The following is a 17,707-nucleotide window of genomic DNA, read 5'->3' as shown; positions in this document are numbered from 1 at the left end:
TATCGATTTGGTGATTTATCAAATACATTTTCCATGTCCTCTTCATTTGTGTACCAGGTCTTTTTGTGTTACACCATCATTGTTACAGATGCATATAAAACAATTCCGATTACTACAGCAACTGATGTGTGACTTTTGACATCACAAAATGATGAATGTTCGTGATCAATGTTATGTAATGATTAAGGTATTTTAAAATTGCCACTTACATATAATAACGGGGGTTTTTTCAAATTATGTAGGGAATATTATACGCGCATCTGTTGCGCTTGGTTTGTTAATATAGTGTTGAAGGCCACAGAGCAGGTTGTGTGCTTGAATCAATAACATAGCCTAACCCACATGTATATATTACACATACTTGTTGAGCGTATATTACTGCATATACCTGTTTTAGATATGAGTATAGGTTTGGGCCAGAAGGCCAGGGCAGGGGGTAGTCACAGCTTGTGTTGACCGGGCGCAGGATGGATTTCTTGTCGAGTTCATGTAAGGCTTTCGCGAGTAAATGCACAGCGTCGAATATCAAGGCGGCTTCGTGCTGAAAGACCAGTTTATTTGTCACAGGACAGCAATCAATGACAGTTGAACATAAACATCGACATTGAACACAAATGTCATTCTTTACGTATAAGATTATGAACAATATTTTCAATCAATGTTAAAAGAAGTAAGGATAAATAATTGTCTAATTCTATATAATATTCTAAACATAAAATCCTATGCTAAGTATTTATTTCCTCTTCCCATTGAAAATGATTTAGGGAGCAACCATCTGATTTTCAGCCTGGTGGGGGCGGAATTTTGGCTTGAGATCTGCATTTATGTTTATTTTAATGTTTAGGAACTCAATTATTGTTTTTACAAATCAAAAAGGTGTTCCATTATATTTTTGGTAAATAGACAAAAATAGTAATGGTAATCTTTGGACACTTATCTGCAAGAATGGGGCAAGTTATTTTTGTCCTTACCATGCGAGGCATTTGTACAGAAATTCGGTCAAAATGGGGCTTGATTGTTTTTGGAACAAAAGCATCCCATGTTTGCTCCCTATACATACTGAGTCAAAGTCGATAATTATATTGTCACTAAATTAAATGTATAGGTGTGCAAAGCTTCTTTTGAGGTGTTCTGTGTGGAGGGATGATACATATTGCTTAAAGGGGTTGCGAAATGCTAATACTTACTGGTAGTGATAAGTATCCACTTTTGTTGAGCATGACTTTACTTGTTTGAATTTCATAGACTTCCATAGCTTTCATGACATCCCTGACGTAATCGGTGTTGGGATCTACTATGCGGAAGCCGGTTAGATTGACGTAGTTGTAGCGGTAGTTTTCCATATCTATAGACTCAATGTCCTGCAATGGTAAACAACATGCATGTGTATGATTCACGATTCCTAAATATCTTCATGTGTTGTCAATTAACACAATTTGTTATAAGATTATTTACTATTATTACTCTAGTTTGTAAAAGAATACAGAATTTTTGTTTCCAGTTGTAAGTTTTCTAGTGTTTGATAAAGATATTTTGGAACTGTTTCAGTGATAATACATACAATGTATGTATCATATACATGAGCTTTGGTATTGATACATGCGCGTTAGATGACTGTCCAAGAAGGTACTTACCAAATTTGTAAGAATATAATGATGGTAGGGATCTATCATACCTTCTTGTAAGGCCTGAAAAAATAACATTTATATGTTTATATGAACTTATCTATTTTACATGTGCATGCGTAAAACACCTCCTACATGCTACACTGGAAAAACGAAGATTTTGATAAATATCATACTTAACATTCATTTAAATAATTCAGTGTACTTAATTCTTGGATAATCAAATAGTGTATTCTTTAAAAATTGAATTTATTAACAAATAACACTGCAACGATTATCGATTATACATTTCACTACTGAACAAAGGGTGAGATTGATGAATGTAACAATCATGTATACAGTGATACGTACCATTTTCATTAAGAGACTGGTATAGTTAAGGTTAAGATCTACAAGCATATTTGTCCATTTTTTCTCCTTGGCTTCCTTCAGAACGTCTCTCATGTTCCTATAGTCAACCTGGCGGACCATTATATCAAATGTTGTCTCAAAATTGCCACGAATAACGCTCTGAACCTTCATCAGATCTGAAATAAAGCAGTTTATGTGTAGTTGTGCTGTTATTTCATTCCATTATTTCATTCAATAAATGAATAGCATCATCTTGTACACATGGAAGAAATTCTTCTCAAAACTGTTTGAAATCATACAACTGAACATACGAACAATCTCACTAATGTTTTATATCACATTAATCATTTTGAAACAAAATCTTTGTTAAAGCTGAAGTTAAAGTGCATTGCTAAACCAACCCCAACATCGGTTGAGGCAAGTCTTCAAACGTACACACAAATTCTCCACACACTATCACACACACACACATACTATCACACACACACACACACACACACACACACACTATCACACACACACACACACACACTATCACACACACACAAACAAACAAACAAACACACACACAAACACGCACGCACGAACGCGCGCACGCGCGCATACATATGAATAATTAATAAATTAATTAATCATAGTTATATCATATTATATGTATTAAATACATAAATAAAGACAATTTCCACTCACATCCTACATAGCAAAATACCACCACTTTGGTATTGAACGTATTTAGTGTTATACCACAGAAACGACAAGCCTACAGAAGGATAGGCATGCGGAAGGAGAATCGAGCATGCTGATCACTATTATGCCGGGGGAGCTTTCTTTAATAAATATCCGAACAACGTCTTGGTGTTATCTTCGTAAAGGTGAAAATAATCTCAGAGTCTTATAGAACGGCAGTGTTGTACGTTCGAACTTGGGCAATGCCAATGAAGAATATGATGCTCATTTCCCCCTGGAGGTGTGATAAAGGTTACCCCTAAAATACCTATTTATATGGTCTGTCACAAAATAATCCAATAAGTGGGAAGTTTGGAATGTTTAAATTGAAATTACTCAAGTTCCTGAAATATCTTCTTAAAACGATCTCATTCTCGTAAAATCGTCATCAGTTTTTTTACAAAAGCGATTATACAATATAATTAGTGGTAAACGATCCTCTGTGTTCACCGCCTCCGGCATCGCCGATCAAAGAGAAGCCATGCAAAAGATGCTAATCCCCGATAATTAATTTGGCCTAAAGGATGAAAGTTCCCGATTGCTTACGGCTAGAAGGCAAGACACATTTCACAGGTTTGACTTGCATATTTGTTATTGATTCGGAAGTTAGTGCCCCGGGGGTAATATTCCATACAAACTGCATTCATGCTCTATCTGGGACAATGTTAGTATGAGTTTGATGATGTGCCGTTTGGATGCACCATCGCCCGTGATAAAACGAAATGGGCTTGAACAGGCACATCAATTCACTGTGGGTCATTTGATAGGGTCGAGTTGTTAAGAAGCGCATTGTCTGTTCGCGTGGTTGATATTAGGTCGGATTTTAAAAGTCGAGCGTTCTCCAGTCTGAAACCTCACAGAGCAATTCTAGGAAAATGTCTCAAAAGGCCGATTAATCTTCAGACATGGCCTCTTATGAAAAATATTATAGTTTGTTTTCCAAATAAAAATTCTCATGATGAAATATTCAATATTCATAAATTCTAATTCAAGTCAATTTCTGTTGAATGTATTTTTTGCGCACGAAATGAACGTTTGTCGAGTTACGCACGCTCAGGACAGATGTCTATTTGTGGTCCTCGTGGTAAAATACATCAGTCATTTCAGAGGTTGTAACTTATAGAATCTAAACTACTCACATATATTTCTGAATTTGTTATTTAATTGTACGTATTTAGAACCAATATATGGCAAAGTTACAAAATGACAGATGTAAGAAATACGATATAGGATTATTGCTTACAGCATGTTATACAAAAGCGAAAACATTTTTAACATAATTCACATTAAATTCGTAACAATCATATAGCACTGTAAGTAATTTAGAAATTGAAAAAAACCGTGGACATTCGGGTTGGACATGGTCTTCAGCAACCCATACTTGTCGAAAGGGTATCAGGTGGTCAGGCCCGACCTTGTTAATGTATGTCCCATGCCAATTACTCAGATGATCGTGATGTCAGTCACTGGATTGTCTGGTCAAGACCCGATAATTTACAAATCGCCGTCATGTAGCTGGGATATTGCTGAGTGTGGCGTTAAAGAACAAACAAACAACCCAAAAATGTCTTACAAGAGTGTAAGCATTCACGAAACTCAATATCACCCTACTGGTGTCAGAAACAAGCCAACATGTGCCTACCCTCGGTGTTTCCATAGATGACCAGCATCTGTTTCCACCCGTAGTATCGGATGAGGTCGGTAAAGGCTTTACTGAGCTGTTCAACATTTGGATAGATGTTGATGGTCTTGTCCGAGAGATGGTCAGCGGCGGTGTCCAGTCTTAGCTCTACATGGGGAATCTGGACAGACGTACATAAGGAGTTGACGAAGCCAGCCAAGGTGGGATCCTTGGGTCCGAATGTTGCTACTGTATTCCACTCTACCAGATGACATACTGTGGATGAAATCGAGATAAGAATTAGTGAGGTGGGGTTTGAGATCTACATTTTTATAACTTTTGAGGAACAATCAAGGAGTTAGTGAGTAGGGTTTTGCGCCGGTTTTAGCAATATCCCGGCACTATCACGTCGAAGGATACCGGAAATGGGCTTCACACATTGAACCCGGGCCTGCGGCGTAACGAGCGAACGGTTTAACCACAAGTCTTCCTAACCGCCCCTACAATCTACGAAGATTTCAAACAGCGCCATACGACTCTTGTTTGATCAGTGTACAACATTCAAGGCCTCAGCAAAGTTTTCCAAACGTTTTATGGTAACCATGTGGACATTTCCAATTTGTGTGACTGCTTGTACTAGTCTAGACGTTTGTCGCTTTTTTATTGTTAAACCCCTGAGATACCGTGCCGCAGTTTAACATGGATATCCTACTCAGAAAGACCTTGATTTATCACCTTAATGACGAGTGCCAAGAAGGGTAAAAATAAGTACCATCTTTTGACGTTTTGTGATTTTGAACCACAAACATTCCGATTTCCGCGAAGATCCGGGTTAGAATAGGTCTTGAGCATCCCATGCTTGGTATGATAATAGGCGACTATAATTGTCGCGACTAACGGGATCGGGTGGTGGGGCTCGCTGACTTGGTTGATGCGTGTCATCGTATCCCAATTGCGTGGATCAATGCTCATGATATAAATCACTTGATTGTCTGGTCGAGACTCGATTATTTACAGACCGTCGTCATACAGCTGAAATATTGTTTGCGTTTGGCGCTAAACAACAAAAAAACATCACTGAAGCGATAGTTATGCCTTGATAGCATTTGCGCTATTTTTCAAATTTGTCGTATAAAATCAGATAATATAATTATTATTATTTTTTTAAATGTTGGTAATTTGCTCTTCTTATTGTCTTTCAGTGTAGATTGTGAGAACATTACTGACAGTGTGCAAATGTCTAAACATATGTCATTAGTGAGGGAATGAGTATGTGTTTACGACGCTTTTAGCAATATTCCAGCAATATCACGGCGGGGGACACCAGAAATGGGCTTCACACATAGTGTGCAATCGTGGAATCAGCGTGAAGAGCGAACGCTTTAACCACTGGGCTACCCCACCGTCTTATGTAGGTCATTAACATTTCTATTTCAGATATTCAGATATTGTTATAATTATTTTCTTTGACAGAAAGTCATATCTATTCTTGCACTATTATCTATCGTTGCAAACGTGCGTATAGTTTAAAAAATCGTTATTTCGCTGCAAACACAGTCTCTTAAAAGTCTTAAAACATAAAGTCTATTCCAAAGGTTTATTGTTAAATTTTATCTGTGACAATAAATGGTTTCTTAACATACTTCTTGTTTTTCAAATCAATTTGTTTGTTTTTTAAATCGTTTGTTGACCTTTTAAACTACCACTGATTTTTTACAAAAGCAGGGAGTTGTTTTATCCTTTCTTTCATCCCACAATTTAAGAACTGGGCCAATGATGAGCTTCTCCACTAAAAGCTTTCATTTGTACTGAACACATCACAGAATGTACGACTGTTCCTGAATGAGTGGGGGTCCGCTACTCAAAGGACAGAGTTAATGTGAATAAAACAGTTATACTCTGACCACAGTATGATATGGACAGTGACATTAGTCCAATGGTGTGACACGTCAAAATGTTTCTGACGGGCTAAAGCGAGTTACATATATTTGGAAATACACGAGCATCCACTTACTTCTATTTCTTCTCAAAAAAGGAGAGGTGACTTGAAATAATGTAGCGTTCAAGATTATTGCACTTATATAGCGACGTACATGCAGGTGTGTCCGTGTTTTGCTGCTTGTCCGGACAAATGCCGATTTTATAATGCTAGCCCACTGAGATCCCATGCCGCTGTTTTATATGAATACCCCTCTCAGATACAGTATACTGACTCCAAGCCGACCAGTCCTTGTTTTAGCCCCTTAATGCCGAATGCAAGGCAGGGTAACAACAAGTACCATCTTTAAACGTCTTGTGGTATGACGCGGCCGGGGATCGAACCCCGGACCTTCTGCTCTCCGTCTTCTGGCGGATGCTCTACCACTAGACCACAGTGGCGGCCCCTTTTAAAAAGGAAGATTGGTTATAAATAGAATAAGCAGCCAACGAAGACGGATATGAATGTTTCGCCGAGTAGTTTATGTATTATGCATGTATTAAGGGGAGATTATTTCATCCTCAGAAGACATTATTCTGTACCTGGGCAAATCGCCACATAATATAATGTGGTCGAGGAAATGTTTACTTAAACTGTAGCGTATCAGTACCTCCGATCGGTTGTGTGAGTGAGTGTGTGGAGTACGGCCGCTTTAGAAACAGTGCAGCTACATCATGCTGAGTGTGAGTCATGCCACCGCAAACAGATCCAGAGGGAATGTTCCAAAGACACACTGGATATTATATTCCTGCACGCTGAGTAGTGGTGCATTAAGGTGTAATGAATTCAGAGTCAATGTTCGTTTGGTTTTACACATCATCATTGTTTTCAATCACCCATGTGGAGGGATACATCCCAATCCTCATTAAACATATTGACTGGCAATACACATCCACCAGTGTGACCAGGATGCACAGCGTTCTTTTTCGAAATGTTGTTATTTTAGTGTGTGTGTGTGTGTGTGTGTGTGTGTGTGTGTGTGTGTGTGTGTGTGTGTGTGTGTGTGTGTGTGTTAACTTTGTGGATGATTAACTAATCACACAACATAGTCACGTCATCAGATGTAAACGTCTGCACAGAATGTTTTTTTTAATAGTGGTAATAATATTGGTTCTACTTTCTCACGCGTTGTAACAATGACGTGATGTATAGATTTGCACTCTTCACAAACTCACGAATACGATACCAGACATGGGATATCATATCTTTGCAAAGTTTTTTTTATCAAACTAATCACTCAAGTATGAGTTCATAAGGGCAGTTAAAGCGAATAATGTTCGCTTTTATTCAGGTTAACAATCCAAGAAACATCAATTTACTACATTTTCCCTGATAATCATTGCCACCAGAGATAACTAAAATATTATTGTGTCTAATACTTTAAAAAGAAATTCCATCAAATTCCCTTTTCTCCTGGAAAATTAGTTTTCGAGGACCCTGTTTCCACCAATTTCCTCAATAATTGTAGAAAGCAATGGCCATTATTCATAATTTATTTCTACCGAGCTACTTAAACGGCAGCAATAAAAAAAAAACGAATGGACATGTCATCACTTCCTTAAGCCCAGGGTACTTATTTACTGATACACTTAACCCCAAGGGATTCCTACATTCCAGTTATCTCAAGTCGCCATTTGTGTTAAATTGACTTTATCCTCGTCTCAAGTCGCTGTTTCTCAGATACGATGCATTTGCACATGTACCCACCAATCCCATCACCAACAGAAACCACCCTTCCCCACCCTTCTAATACCACCAACAGCCTCCCCTCCTTACCTTCATCGAGGACTGTCATGTCTCAGCAGCAGCTTACTATAGGGACGTCGGTATTGATAAAGTTCCATTTCGTCGGGTGCCAAGTGCGCATACGTTGACATTAGAAACGTGGAAACAAAGGTCGCACCTTTCTGGGTGTATTCCCCAGGGCTCCTAGGTTGGTTCTACTGGCAAATTTGCGAAGATGGTTGTCAAGTGATTCTTTTCTCACAGGCTAATGTAAATAATTGATATCCCCAACTGACGTGTGAACACTTATATCGCTTCCTCCCCACATCCCACGGACGTTCAGATTCACGCCCGTTGCATTCTCTTGGGTACAGACGCTTAAAGTTATATTGCTTTTAAGAATTAACATGAGCATGTAGGGCACGACAAAAGCAGCAATGGTTCAACGGATAATTGGATATCATAGTTGCATATGGAATTTCAAATGTCATGATCTCCCAGTGGGAGTGAGCCGCAGTTTCTGTTACAGATGCACAGTTTCTACTGATACATTCAGGGGAAATCTCTACATACAGGAAATCATTTTTTTCGATCTCAAAGGTTGGATTTTAACTCAAAAATTGAAAGTTAAAGAAGAACAATGTTGGCCAGTGACATTTTGGTTCGGTATAACATGACTGTCTTGGACTTCAGCAAGTACGTCAAATTCCATAGAACATGTTGACAGAAGTATATCAGTAATTTTGAAGATATCAAGTTGTGTTACATTCTTACATTCTGAGGTATGAGTTGCAGGTGTCTCAAGTTTACATTCTGAAAGCATTATGTGCAGGTGTATCAAGCTTACATTCTGAGTTGCAGGTGTATCAAGCTTACATTCTGAAAGCATGAGTTGCAGGTGTCCCTCTCTTATATTCTGAAAGCATGAGTTGCAGGTGTCTCAAACTTACAATCTGAAAGCATGAGATGCAAGTGTCTCAACCTTACATTCTGACTTGCAGGTGTATGAAGCTTACATTCTGAAAGCAGGAGAGGCAGGTGTCTCAAGCGGACATTCTGAAAGCAAGAGTTGCAGGTGTATCTCGCTTACATTCTGAAAGCATGAGTTGCAGGTGTCTCTCGCTCATATTCTGAAAGCATGAGTTGCAGGTGTATCAAGCTTACATTCTGAAAGCATGATATGCAGGTATCTCTCGCTACATCTCGCAAGTGTATCAAGCTTAAATTTTGAGGCATGGGTTGCAGGTGTCTCGAGCTTATATTCTGAAAGCTTGAGTTGCAGGTGTCTCACACTTACATTCTAAAAGCATGATATGAAGGTGTATGAAGCTTACATTCTTAGGCATGGGTTGCAGGTGTCTCAAGCTAACATTCTGAAAGCATGAGTTGCAGGTGTTTCTCGCTTATATTTTGAAAGGGTGAGTTGCAGGTGTCTCAAGCTTATATTATGAAAGCATGAGTTGCAGGTGTCTCAAGCATACATTCTGTGGCATAGTTTGCAGGTGTATCAAGCTTACATTCTGAATGCATGATATGCAGGTGTCTCAAGCTTACATTCTGAAGGCATGAGTTGCAGGTTTATCAAGCTTTTATTCTGAAAGCATGAGTTGCAGGTGTCCCTCTCTTGTATTCTGAAAGCATAAGTGGCAGGTGTCTCAAGCATACATTCTGAGGCATGGTTGGCAGGTGTCCCATGCTTATATTCGTAGACATGTGTTGCAGGTGTTCACCGCTTACTTTCGGAGACATGTGTGAAAGGTGCCTCCTGCTTACATTTGGGTGAGGTCAAATATCACATGAGTCCCTTAACTGTCACGAACCTTGGAACAAATAACCCAAGACCTAGAGGTTTGAGATACTCAAACGGCATGACAAAAATGTCATTGGCTTGTCGTATTCAGACCCACATGACACCGTTATGATTCTCGGATAATAAGAAATTAAAGAAATACACATAACCTTCCTCAATTCTTCATCAACACATGCCTACAAGATTTACACCCTTGTCTTAAAGGGACAGTTCATGGATCTGAGGATATATAGGCAGAAACAATTATCTGATGGAATTGGTAATACTAGTACAAACACCAATAGGCTCACACTCATAGCATGGTCTAGGCACCATGCATGTTCTGACCTGTCAGGTCTTTGATGGACACCTATTTTCTTTCATTTCACACTTTGACGAAAATATCTTAATGTGTTGTATAGATACATGACTGCTTCATGCAATCATGCTTCATGTTATTAAACTAGAATGAATTAATTCAGAAACTAATTTCAATTTCAAATTTCATATGTTTATTTTTGCTAGCTCAACTGATGTAGCTTACACGATGGCGTGACATCCGCCCATTTACCTTCAAGCAGACAATGATGGTTAGGGAAAGTAACTACTAATTGTGGCTTCATTGTGACAAATATGGATAGATTTAAACACAATCCGTATAGTATAGATCTTAAAGATACGAAGGTCGACCGTCACAGGAGGATGGCTGCAACACGTATACTAAATGAGAACGTTTTGTGTTCTGGTTCTCTCAGTTTACAGATTGCCTGTAGAGTGGGTGAGTGAGTATGGTTTTACCCCGCTTGTAGCAATATTCCAGCAATATCACTGCGGGGAACACCAGATATGGGCCTCACTCAATGTACCCATGCGGGTAATCGAACCCAGGTCTTCGGCGTGACGAGCGAACGCTTTAACCACTGGGTTACCCCACCGCTACGATTAAAAGGATGCGTACGGCTATTCTGAGACTGCCGAGTTGCGTGCACACTGGACGATGCTTCTGATCTAAAGCCTAATATGAATGTGTGCATGAATGCTTTTCAAGAAGATTCAGCTGTTCTGTGTGTTGAGCAGAGTCAGCTGAATGATACTAATGTATACTTTAAAGACGATATGTCCACCATAATTATAGACTGGGGTAGACAATAACATTTATTTTTCAATATCTAGTATTAGATGTCATGCAAACGCATTGCTGGTTAATAATACTTCAGGCACTTTACATTATACACTGTGGACAAAATATTATTTGGTTCATCGAATATACCCATAAGCCATATTTAGGAATCCTAATGCACTTCTGTAGAACGTCAAATTCATACATTGCCATAAGACGTACTGGAAACGTACTACTTTGGGACTCGACTAAGACTTCATAATGCCACTATTTATGTCACTCTCGGAAATTGCCACATACATTAATAGACAATATCTAATGTCAAACTCGCCCTGATGCCAATAAATAGCAAGACCAAACGGTGACACTATAACGAGGCTTAACCAAATGTTTCGTGTGCTTATTGCAAATTAACTGTCCCCTGGTCGATCAAGATGTATCAGACGTCTGTAGCCTATCCATAATCACATCCAGAACTGCTCACACAAGCCAAACTCTCCCAAGCTGATGTTAAGTCAAACACTTCCTATTTCTAAATGATGATGAATGTGTTTATGGAATCACTTCATCCATCGCTCATCTTGCGCACAGACGAAAACCTTTTAATTTTTCATACATCGTATTAGTGTGTGGTTCGCATGGCTCTGATTTGTAACCAGTCATGTTCACCCTTTCCTGCGCAGTCAAGGTCTTCCTCACCATTGTATGCTGGTTTGTGGGTATTTCTTCTCTACTTGACCACCCCAGTAGACATAGTACACGCAGATTTCCCATCGAAACACACATGTGCAAGGTAAAGGATCTTAATGGGTCTGTCCCATCATCTGAGTCGGATGCTTCTATAAATATGACCATGGTTTCTCTAAAGCAGCATAGTGTTGACTTCATTAGGGCCCGTGATCAATACAAGGCAAAGGGCCATGTGTAAAGCGCTTCCCTTGGAAAACTCTATTTTAGACAATTCACTACTGAGAATTTGTGCTATTTACTTTATCTATTTTTCAGCCCGTAAAAGCTTATTAGTATTGAGAATGTGCACGACAGTGTTTGCCATCTGCACCTGAGAGAATGCATTAAGGTTATGTTAATGCTCATTGTAACATTGCACATTTAGACGATCATGGCTCCATACAAACAACCTCAGAGCACACAACGCAAATATTTACAGCGATAATGGATGCTACTCTTAAAGTTCCACTGGTTGTTTGGTCACATGACAATTACCAGGTAATATCGCCTGAAGCGGCCTTACAATCAGTCGCACTCATTTTAGATAATGACTTATTTCAAAGCAAGATATTTTCCACACGATCTTGAGACAGAATAACAATTTTCCTATTTCTTACAAAGTACAGCAAAATAATGAAAACAGACATTATTTTGTTTAATATCAAAAGAGTGTCATACAATAGATTTCGTCTGCATTTATGCTACAAAGCTATCTACAGTGGTAAGGTAGCGTGACATTTAGGCAAAATCCCTGTCACACTATATCGCACTTTGATTCAGGATCATGTCTAAGGCTGTATGTTTCTTTGAAGACAGGTTTCGTGATACATGTCCAAGTAGGTGGGTAATCTACCTAATCTGTAACAGAATGAAACCGGCGCCTCAGGAAAGATATTGGCAAGATGGTCTCGTGTGCATTGAAATAAGTTTTCTTTTTAACGCCCTTATACCTTTGAAGACTGAATGCATGTAAACGAGCATTTCAATGAGAAGTATTAGACGGGAATTGCCCCATGGGGACCGTTTATTAATACCGCTTATCGATTTCCAATTCCCTCGTCCAGTCTGTTGTAGACACCTTGTTGCTATGTGGTTGGTTTGGTGCCTTTTGCCGAAGGATTAACAGAAAAGTTTATAAGCTTGCACCCTCTTTTATGCCGCCAAAAGCATTTGTAAAAGTTTGCATGCTGTAATTTGCATGTGTATATTCTGTCCCTTGGTACCAAAACGGCGTACAAGGAAGCAAGGAATAATAGCAATCTTTAGAAAATCGTTTTCTCTAACATAAATCACATGAAAAATTCCAGTCACGAGTCGACGTTAAAGCAGTTTTGAGGCCGACTAAGCAGACTCACACAGCGTCCCTGTGTGTATGTCTGTGTTTGAAGTGGCTTCAATTTTACAAACTAGATACACATCTCGCAACCATGTTCACGAATGATGTAATTCCTAGATTAAAACTCTAAAACGAGAGCCCCACAGAAGATCATAGGTTATTTAATTTCAATCAGGCAAACCTTTTCAGAAAATGTAATCTGTTAGAGACCTATTTGCCTCTATTTTAAAGTTCGTTAGCCCTATTCAGTTGTATCTGCCTCTTGCTTCTCCTGGGCCCTGAATGACGACATCTCTATAGAAGTATATCTAGGGAGGAAGTGAGTGACGTAAAAACAAATTTACACATGTTAAGTCCGTGCAATCAAAGCGCCAAATGATTATAGTAAAGGGCCCCTGTTTGGTGAACATGTAAGCGAACACGTAACAGAACTCGCCAGAATCTACTACACAAATACTATCAAACAGCGATAGACATTTCCTCCGTGTAATTAGATAAATATCTGTAGTCATCGTTCTCTATGCATTTTTAATATGCTTCACCAGCCTCGGTTAGTTCTCAATTATTGTTGTCCCACTAGAGACCACGTAAGGCAAACAGATCGATGAGCTGTCTTCGCCGGATTACAGTTTATACTCCAAGGTTAAGCGGGCCCCCGGTGCCAAACCATAGTGCAAGCGGTCCAGTCAGGACATCCGTCGAATGAGGCCTCAATCGCGTCGGTCAACACAGAGGGCAGGAGTTGTCGCGTGGTGATGTCGGTCTGGCTGAGATGGGGTGTTAGGAACGGGTATGATGCATGAAGGTGCAGTCCCAGTTTTCATCATTGTCGACCGATTGCCAATCGTCTTAACCGAGAAAAGAAGCAGGCTCTACGATCTCTGGGCGATCACTCATGGCTTGATGACAGCTTGATAGACGGGGAAATATACTTACAGAACGGACAGTCATTGCATTGTTTGTAGATCCGCCAGGATGACCACAGATCCCTATCACTATTTGATATTGGCTTCCCTTCAAATGAATTTACCTAATGTCTGGCCATAATCAGAGGCTGTTTCTAGTCACACTGGTGTCACATGAGTGCTGGATTTATGAAGATGAATATCAATCGTAAGCAAAAGTTAGAAATTACCCACTTCTGGGTTAAGTACACGTAGTTTCGGTGCGTCTATCGTCATCTCAAAGGCTAGCTATTCACTTTCAAGTTACGAAATTCCTGAATCCAATTTGGTCCCCACAAGTCTATTGCTGAGTGTTAAAGGCTCTAGTCCAACATGTTAAGGAGATCGCCTTTGTGGTCTCGTAGATCGAGCCTCTGCCCGGAGAGCGGAAGGTCTGTGTTTCGATCCCCTGCCGTGTAATACCAAAAGACGTTAAAATACGGTACTTGTGGTTACCCTGCCTGGCACTCGGTGTAAAGGGGATAAAACAAGGATTATTCGGCCCGAAGTCAGTATGCTGTGTTATGTATTTAAGTTAAGCTGAGGCATGTTATCTCAGTGGCCTGATACAATCAGCCACGTAGACACATGTGTATACACACACACACACACACACGCACACGCACACGCACACATACACAAACACACACATGTATACACAAACACACACAAACATATACACACACAAACACACATACACACACAAGCACACATACACGCACAAACGCACCCACACATACACAAACACATACACAAACACATATACACACCCAAAGACACATTCACACAAACGCATACACACAAACACACACACACAAACACACACACACACACACACAAACATCCGCCCATGCAGGTCGCTATATAATCCCATTTCACCTCACCTGGCATATTCTAGACAGAACAAGCGTATATCGAACCTACCAACCTATTTTACGACAGTAGAACCCGGACTGTGTCATTAAAATGGAATCATCCTGATACAAGGACATCTTCAGGATTATATGATTCCACTGTACATGAATATATTATCTCACATGCGAACGTATTGTACTACAACACTTGCTGATTCCTTTCTGTAGATGCCTACAGACATAGAGAGCACTGGATTCCTCATTATTGAATGTTCTAATCTTAGCATTGAAGGGAACGCCATTTGAAATCTCATTGACCCACATCAGACGTAATTTCCTGAAATGAACGTTAGGCCGGGTCAACAAAGTTTTACATGGGTTTAATTGCAATAGCAGACATAATGTTTATATCATGTTTCCAATAAGGAGAGGACTGAACTTTGAAATTTTGCTAAGGGCAAACATTCTACTGTCTAGACGAAGGATTCTCTGAACAAATTAGTTATAAGTAGTGATGATAGGTATCTAAGAATGTTTACCAAAGACAATTAGATTACGATGTTAGGTCTGTAACGCACTATGAGTTGGTGAACTGGAATAGTCTTTGAAATATATATGGTATGCAGAGAAGATGGTTCAACATGTCACCAACAGGCCCCTTGTGTCTGTTTACCGTAATGAAAATAAGTGCCATCATCTCAAGGTTCTACCACGGTTTCTGGAAACGTGGCCCCAAAACGGCCAACTGTATAGCTTCCATGGACCTCACGACAGGTTCAGCTGATACGAATAACAGACTAAAGGTCATGTTCACCCATTTCACGGATATCTGCTGTCACCAACCTCTTCAATGACGTCCTGGTAATGTGTCTCTTCCATTGTATCGATGTCGTTTCTAACGACCCAAGGCCAATACGCTTTGGTGTAATACGGTTTGTTTTGTAATGTAATAAACTCCTTATCAGTGTTTACAATGATATTTGTAGATTGTTTCGTTCCTAAAACAGCCCGAATTGTTAATCGTAACGAAATATTGATTTAGAACCTGTCGTGGTCTGTACATCTATTGGTGTATTACCAAAACAGGTATTGACTACTTTGTTCCTTCGTATTTCAGAATGACATGTCCACAAGATAAGAGACTAATTTCGGCATCCTGCACGAGAGATTCCCACCCAATACCCAGACAGCGGACGCCTGTTGGGTAAAGGTTCATTGCTGATGCGAAGTACAAATAAAGGCTCATGTACAGAATGAGCTCAGTCGCTTACTTCAGCTGAATCCATCTCTCAACAGAAGGATTGTTTAAGTCTGATTAAGCTTCCTTGGGAGCTTGGTTCACTCCTAAATCGTATTATTGAAACTTAATTAGTGGATGTGATCAAAGTTTGTGTTAAATCAACCCCACTTATGGGATTTCTGGTGATGGCATTAGGTCTAGAGTAGGCCATGTCATCTATTTTGAATAACTATGGCAACTTCATATCCAAGTGATCCTACAAAGGACAGTGTCACAAGTGGTGATTTAAAGTGTAATGTAGCTCAATTAGTTTTCAACGGCCATTTTTTCCCACATGGAATTGCCTTTTGAGCATTCTTATCCGTTTGTAATGAGTTAATAGTTTTTTATATAATATCCGCGACAGCGGAGTAAGGCGCTATATGGTGTACGGTTTTTATTATGAGCGAAGGTTCTCAAGATGTCCACAAAGAAGAGGGTTGACATTCAGGCTTACAGCTTGCAATCCCAAGGGATCACAACTAACTATTTCGTCCCAAGTCTATAAAGTAAATTTGAAAGATACCACTGTCATCCCCTGTCACAATTCCTCGAATGACAAAAAAGTGATTGTTACTCTGGAAAAAAAGCTTTACACGAACACTGATTGTCACATGGTCTTAGCGTATTTGGTCCTTTTCAGGTAACATTTAAAGAAGTTTACAAAGAGTAAAAAATATATAATATAATTGATTCGTGTTGCACTGCCAGATTAGGAGATATACATTGCCTTTCATTGGATATTTATCATTAATATGTACGTCTAAGTGAGGCCGATCACATGCTGAAATTGTGTAGGTGAATAGCGACAATAGATACTGGCCGACACCGTTATGCCACACATTTGCCGGGCGACATGGGTTAAGGCGACAACCCAGCAAACAACCCCAGATGACTTATCTACAGTTAATCCAAGTGTCATGGATTTGCTGAGACGGTTAACGTGTAGCTATGGTAGGTGTCACGGGTTTGCTGAGACGGTTAACGTGTAGCTATGGTAGTTGTCATGGGTTTGCTGAACGACTACCATGTAACTGAGGTTGGCGCCATGGGTACCTTTCTGAGATAGTTAACGTGTAGCTACGGTGGATGCCCTGGATTTGCTAAGACGACTACGGTAGAGCTACGCTTGGTGACAAACATTGCTGAGCTATATATCCTTTAGTTTCTCGTGGTCACATGAGCTTGCCTTGACGACAAACATGAAACTCTATCAGGTGAATAGAGTTGCTCATAAGAAACTCTTAAGTTGTTATTGTTTTCTAGTCATGGTGCTGTTTCCACAGACAGTGTATTGCTTGTATTGAACTGTGCATTTCAGTATTTCGATGCCAGATGATAAAGCTATACTGATGCTTTGCATAATGTGGTCTTTCTGCAGTTTCCTATGTAAGATTGGCTTGTTTGAGTTAAGAACATGGTCAGTGCTGTTTTGAGCACAGATCACTGCTCAGATTTCAATATAGAAAGAGGGTTTTCTTGTGAAAAGTATCCATAAACACAGCTATAGTTCCACTTGAATCTTATAGCGCAATTATATTTCAACAGAAATAAGTTGTTTCTGATGCTTGGTAACGATCCATATAATCCTGCAGACTCCGAGCAAGGTCTAAACCTCATCTACAGAAGA

General features: G+C 39.6%; 1 protein-coding gene across 7 annotated transcripts in view; it reads right to left on the bottom strand.

Annotated features, from left to right (window-relative positions):
* LOC139476101 (glutamate receptor ionotropic, kainate 2-like) overlaps positions 1-17,707 on the bottom strand; it is a 147,382-nt gene that overhangs the window by 27,146 nt on the left and 102,529 nt on the right. For all 7 annotated transcript variants that reach the window (XM_071259356.1, XM_071259352.1, XM_071259354.1 and 4 more), the window contains 5 exons: positions 4,345-4,599; positions 1,977-2,152; positions 1,635-1,688; positions 1,188-1,361; positions 389-541 (listed from right to left, as the gene is read on the bottom strand). In XM_071259356.1, coding sequence (XP_071115457.1) covers positions 389-541; positions 1,188-1,361; positions 1,635-1,688; positions 1,977-2,152; positions 4,345-4,599 — 812 coding nt within the window. The remainder of the gene's footprint in view (positions 1-388; positions 542-1,187; positions 1,362-1,634; positions 1,689-1,976; positions 2,153-4,344; positions 4,600-17,707) is intronic.

The sequence above is a fragment of the Haliotis cracherodii genome, unplaced genomic scaffold (genome assembly GCF_022045235.1).
Source record: "Haliotis cracherodii isolate W230 unplaced genomic scaffold, xgHalCrac1.p SCAF_3, whole genome shotgun sequence".
Lineage (NCBI taxonomy): Eukaryota > Metazoa > Mollusca > Gastropoda > Lepetellida > Haliotidae > Haliotis > Haliotis cracherodii.
The sequence above is the reverse complement of the archived record's forward strand: the minus strand, read 5'-3'. Positions and strand labels throughout refer to the sequence as shown.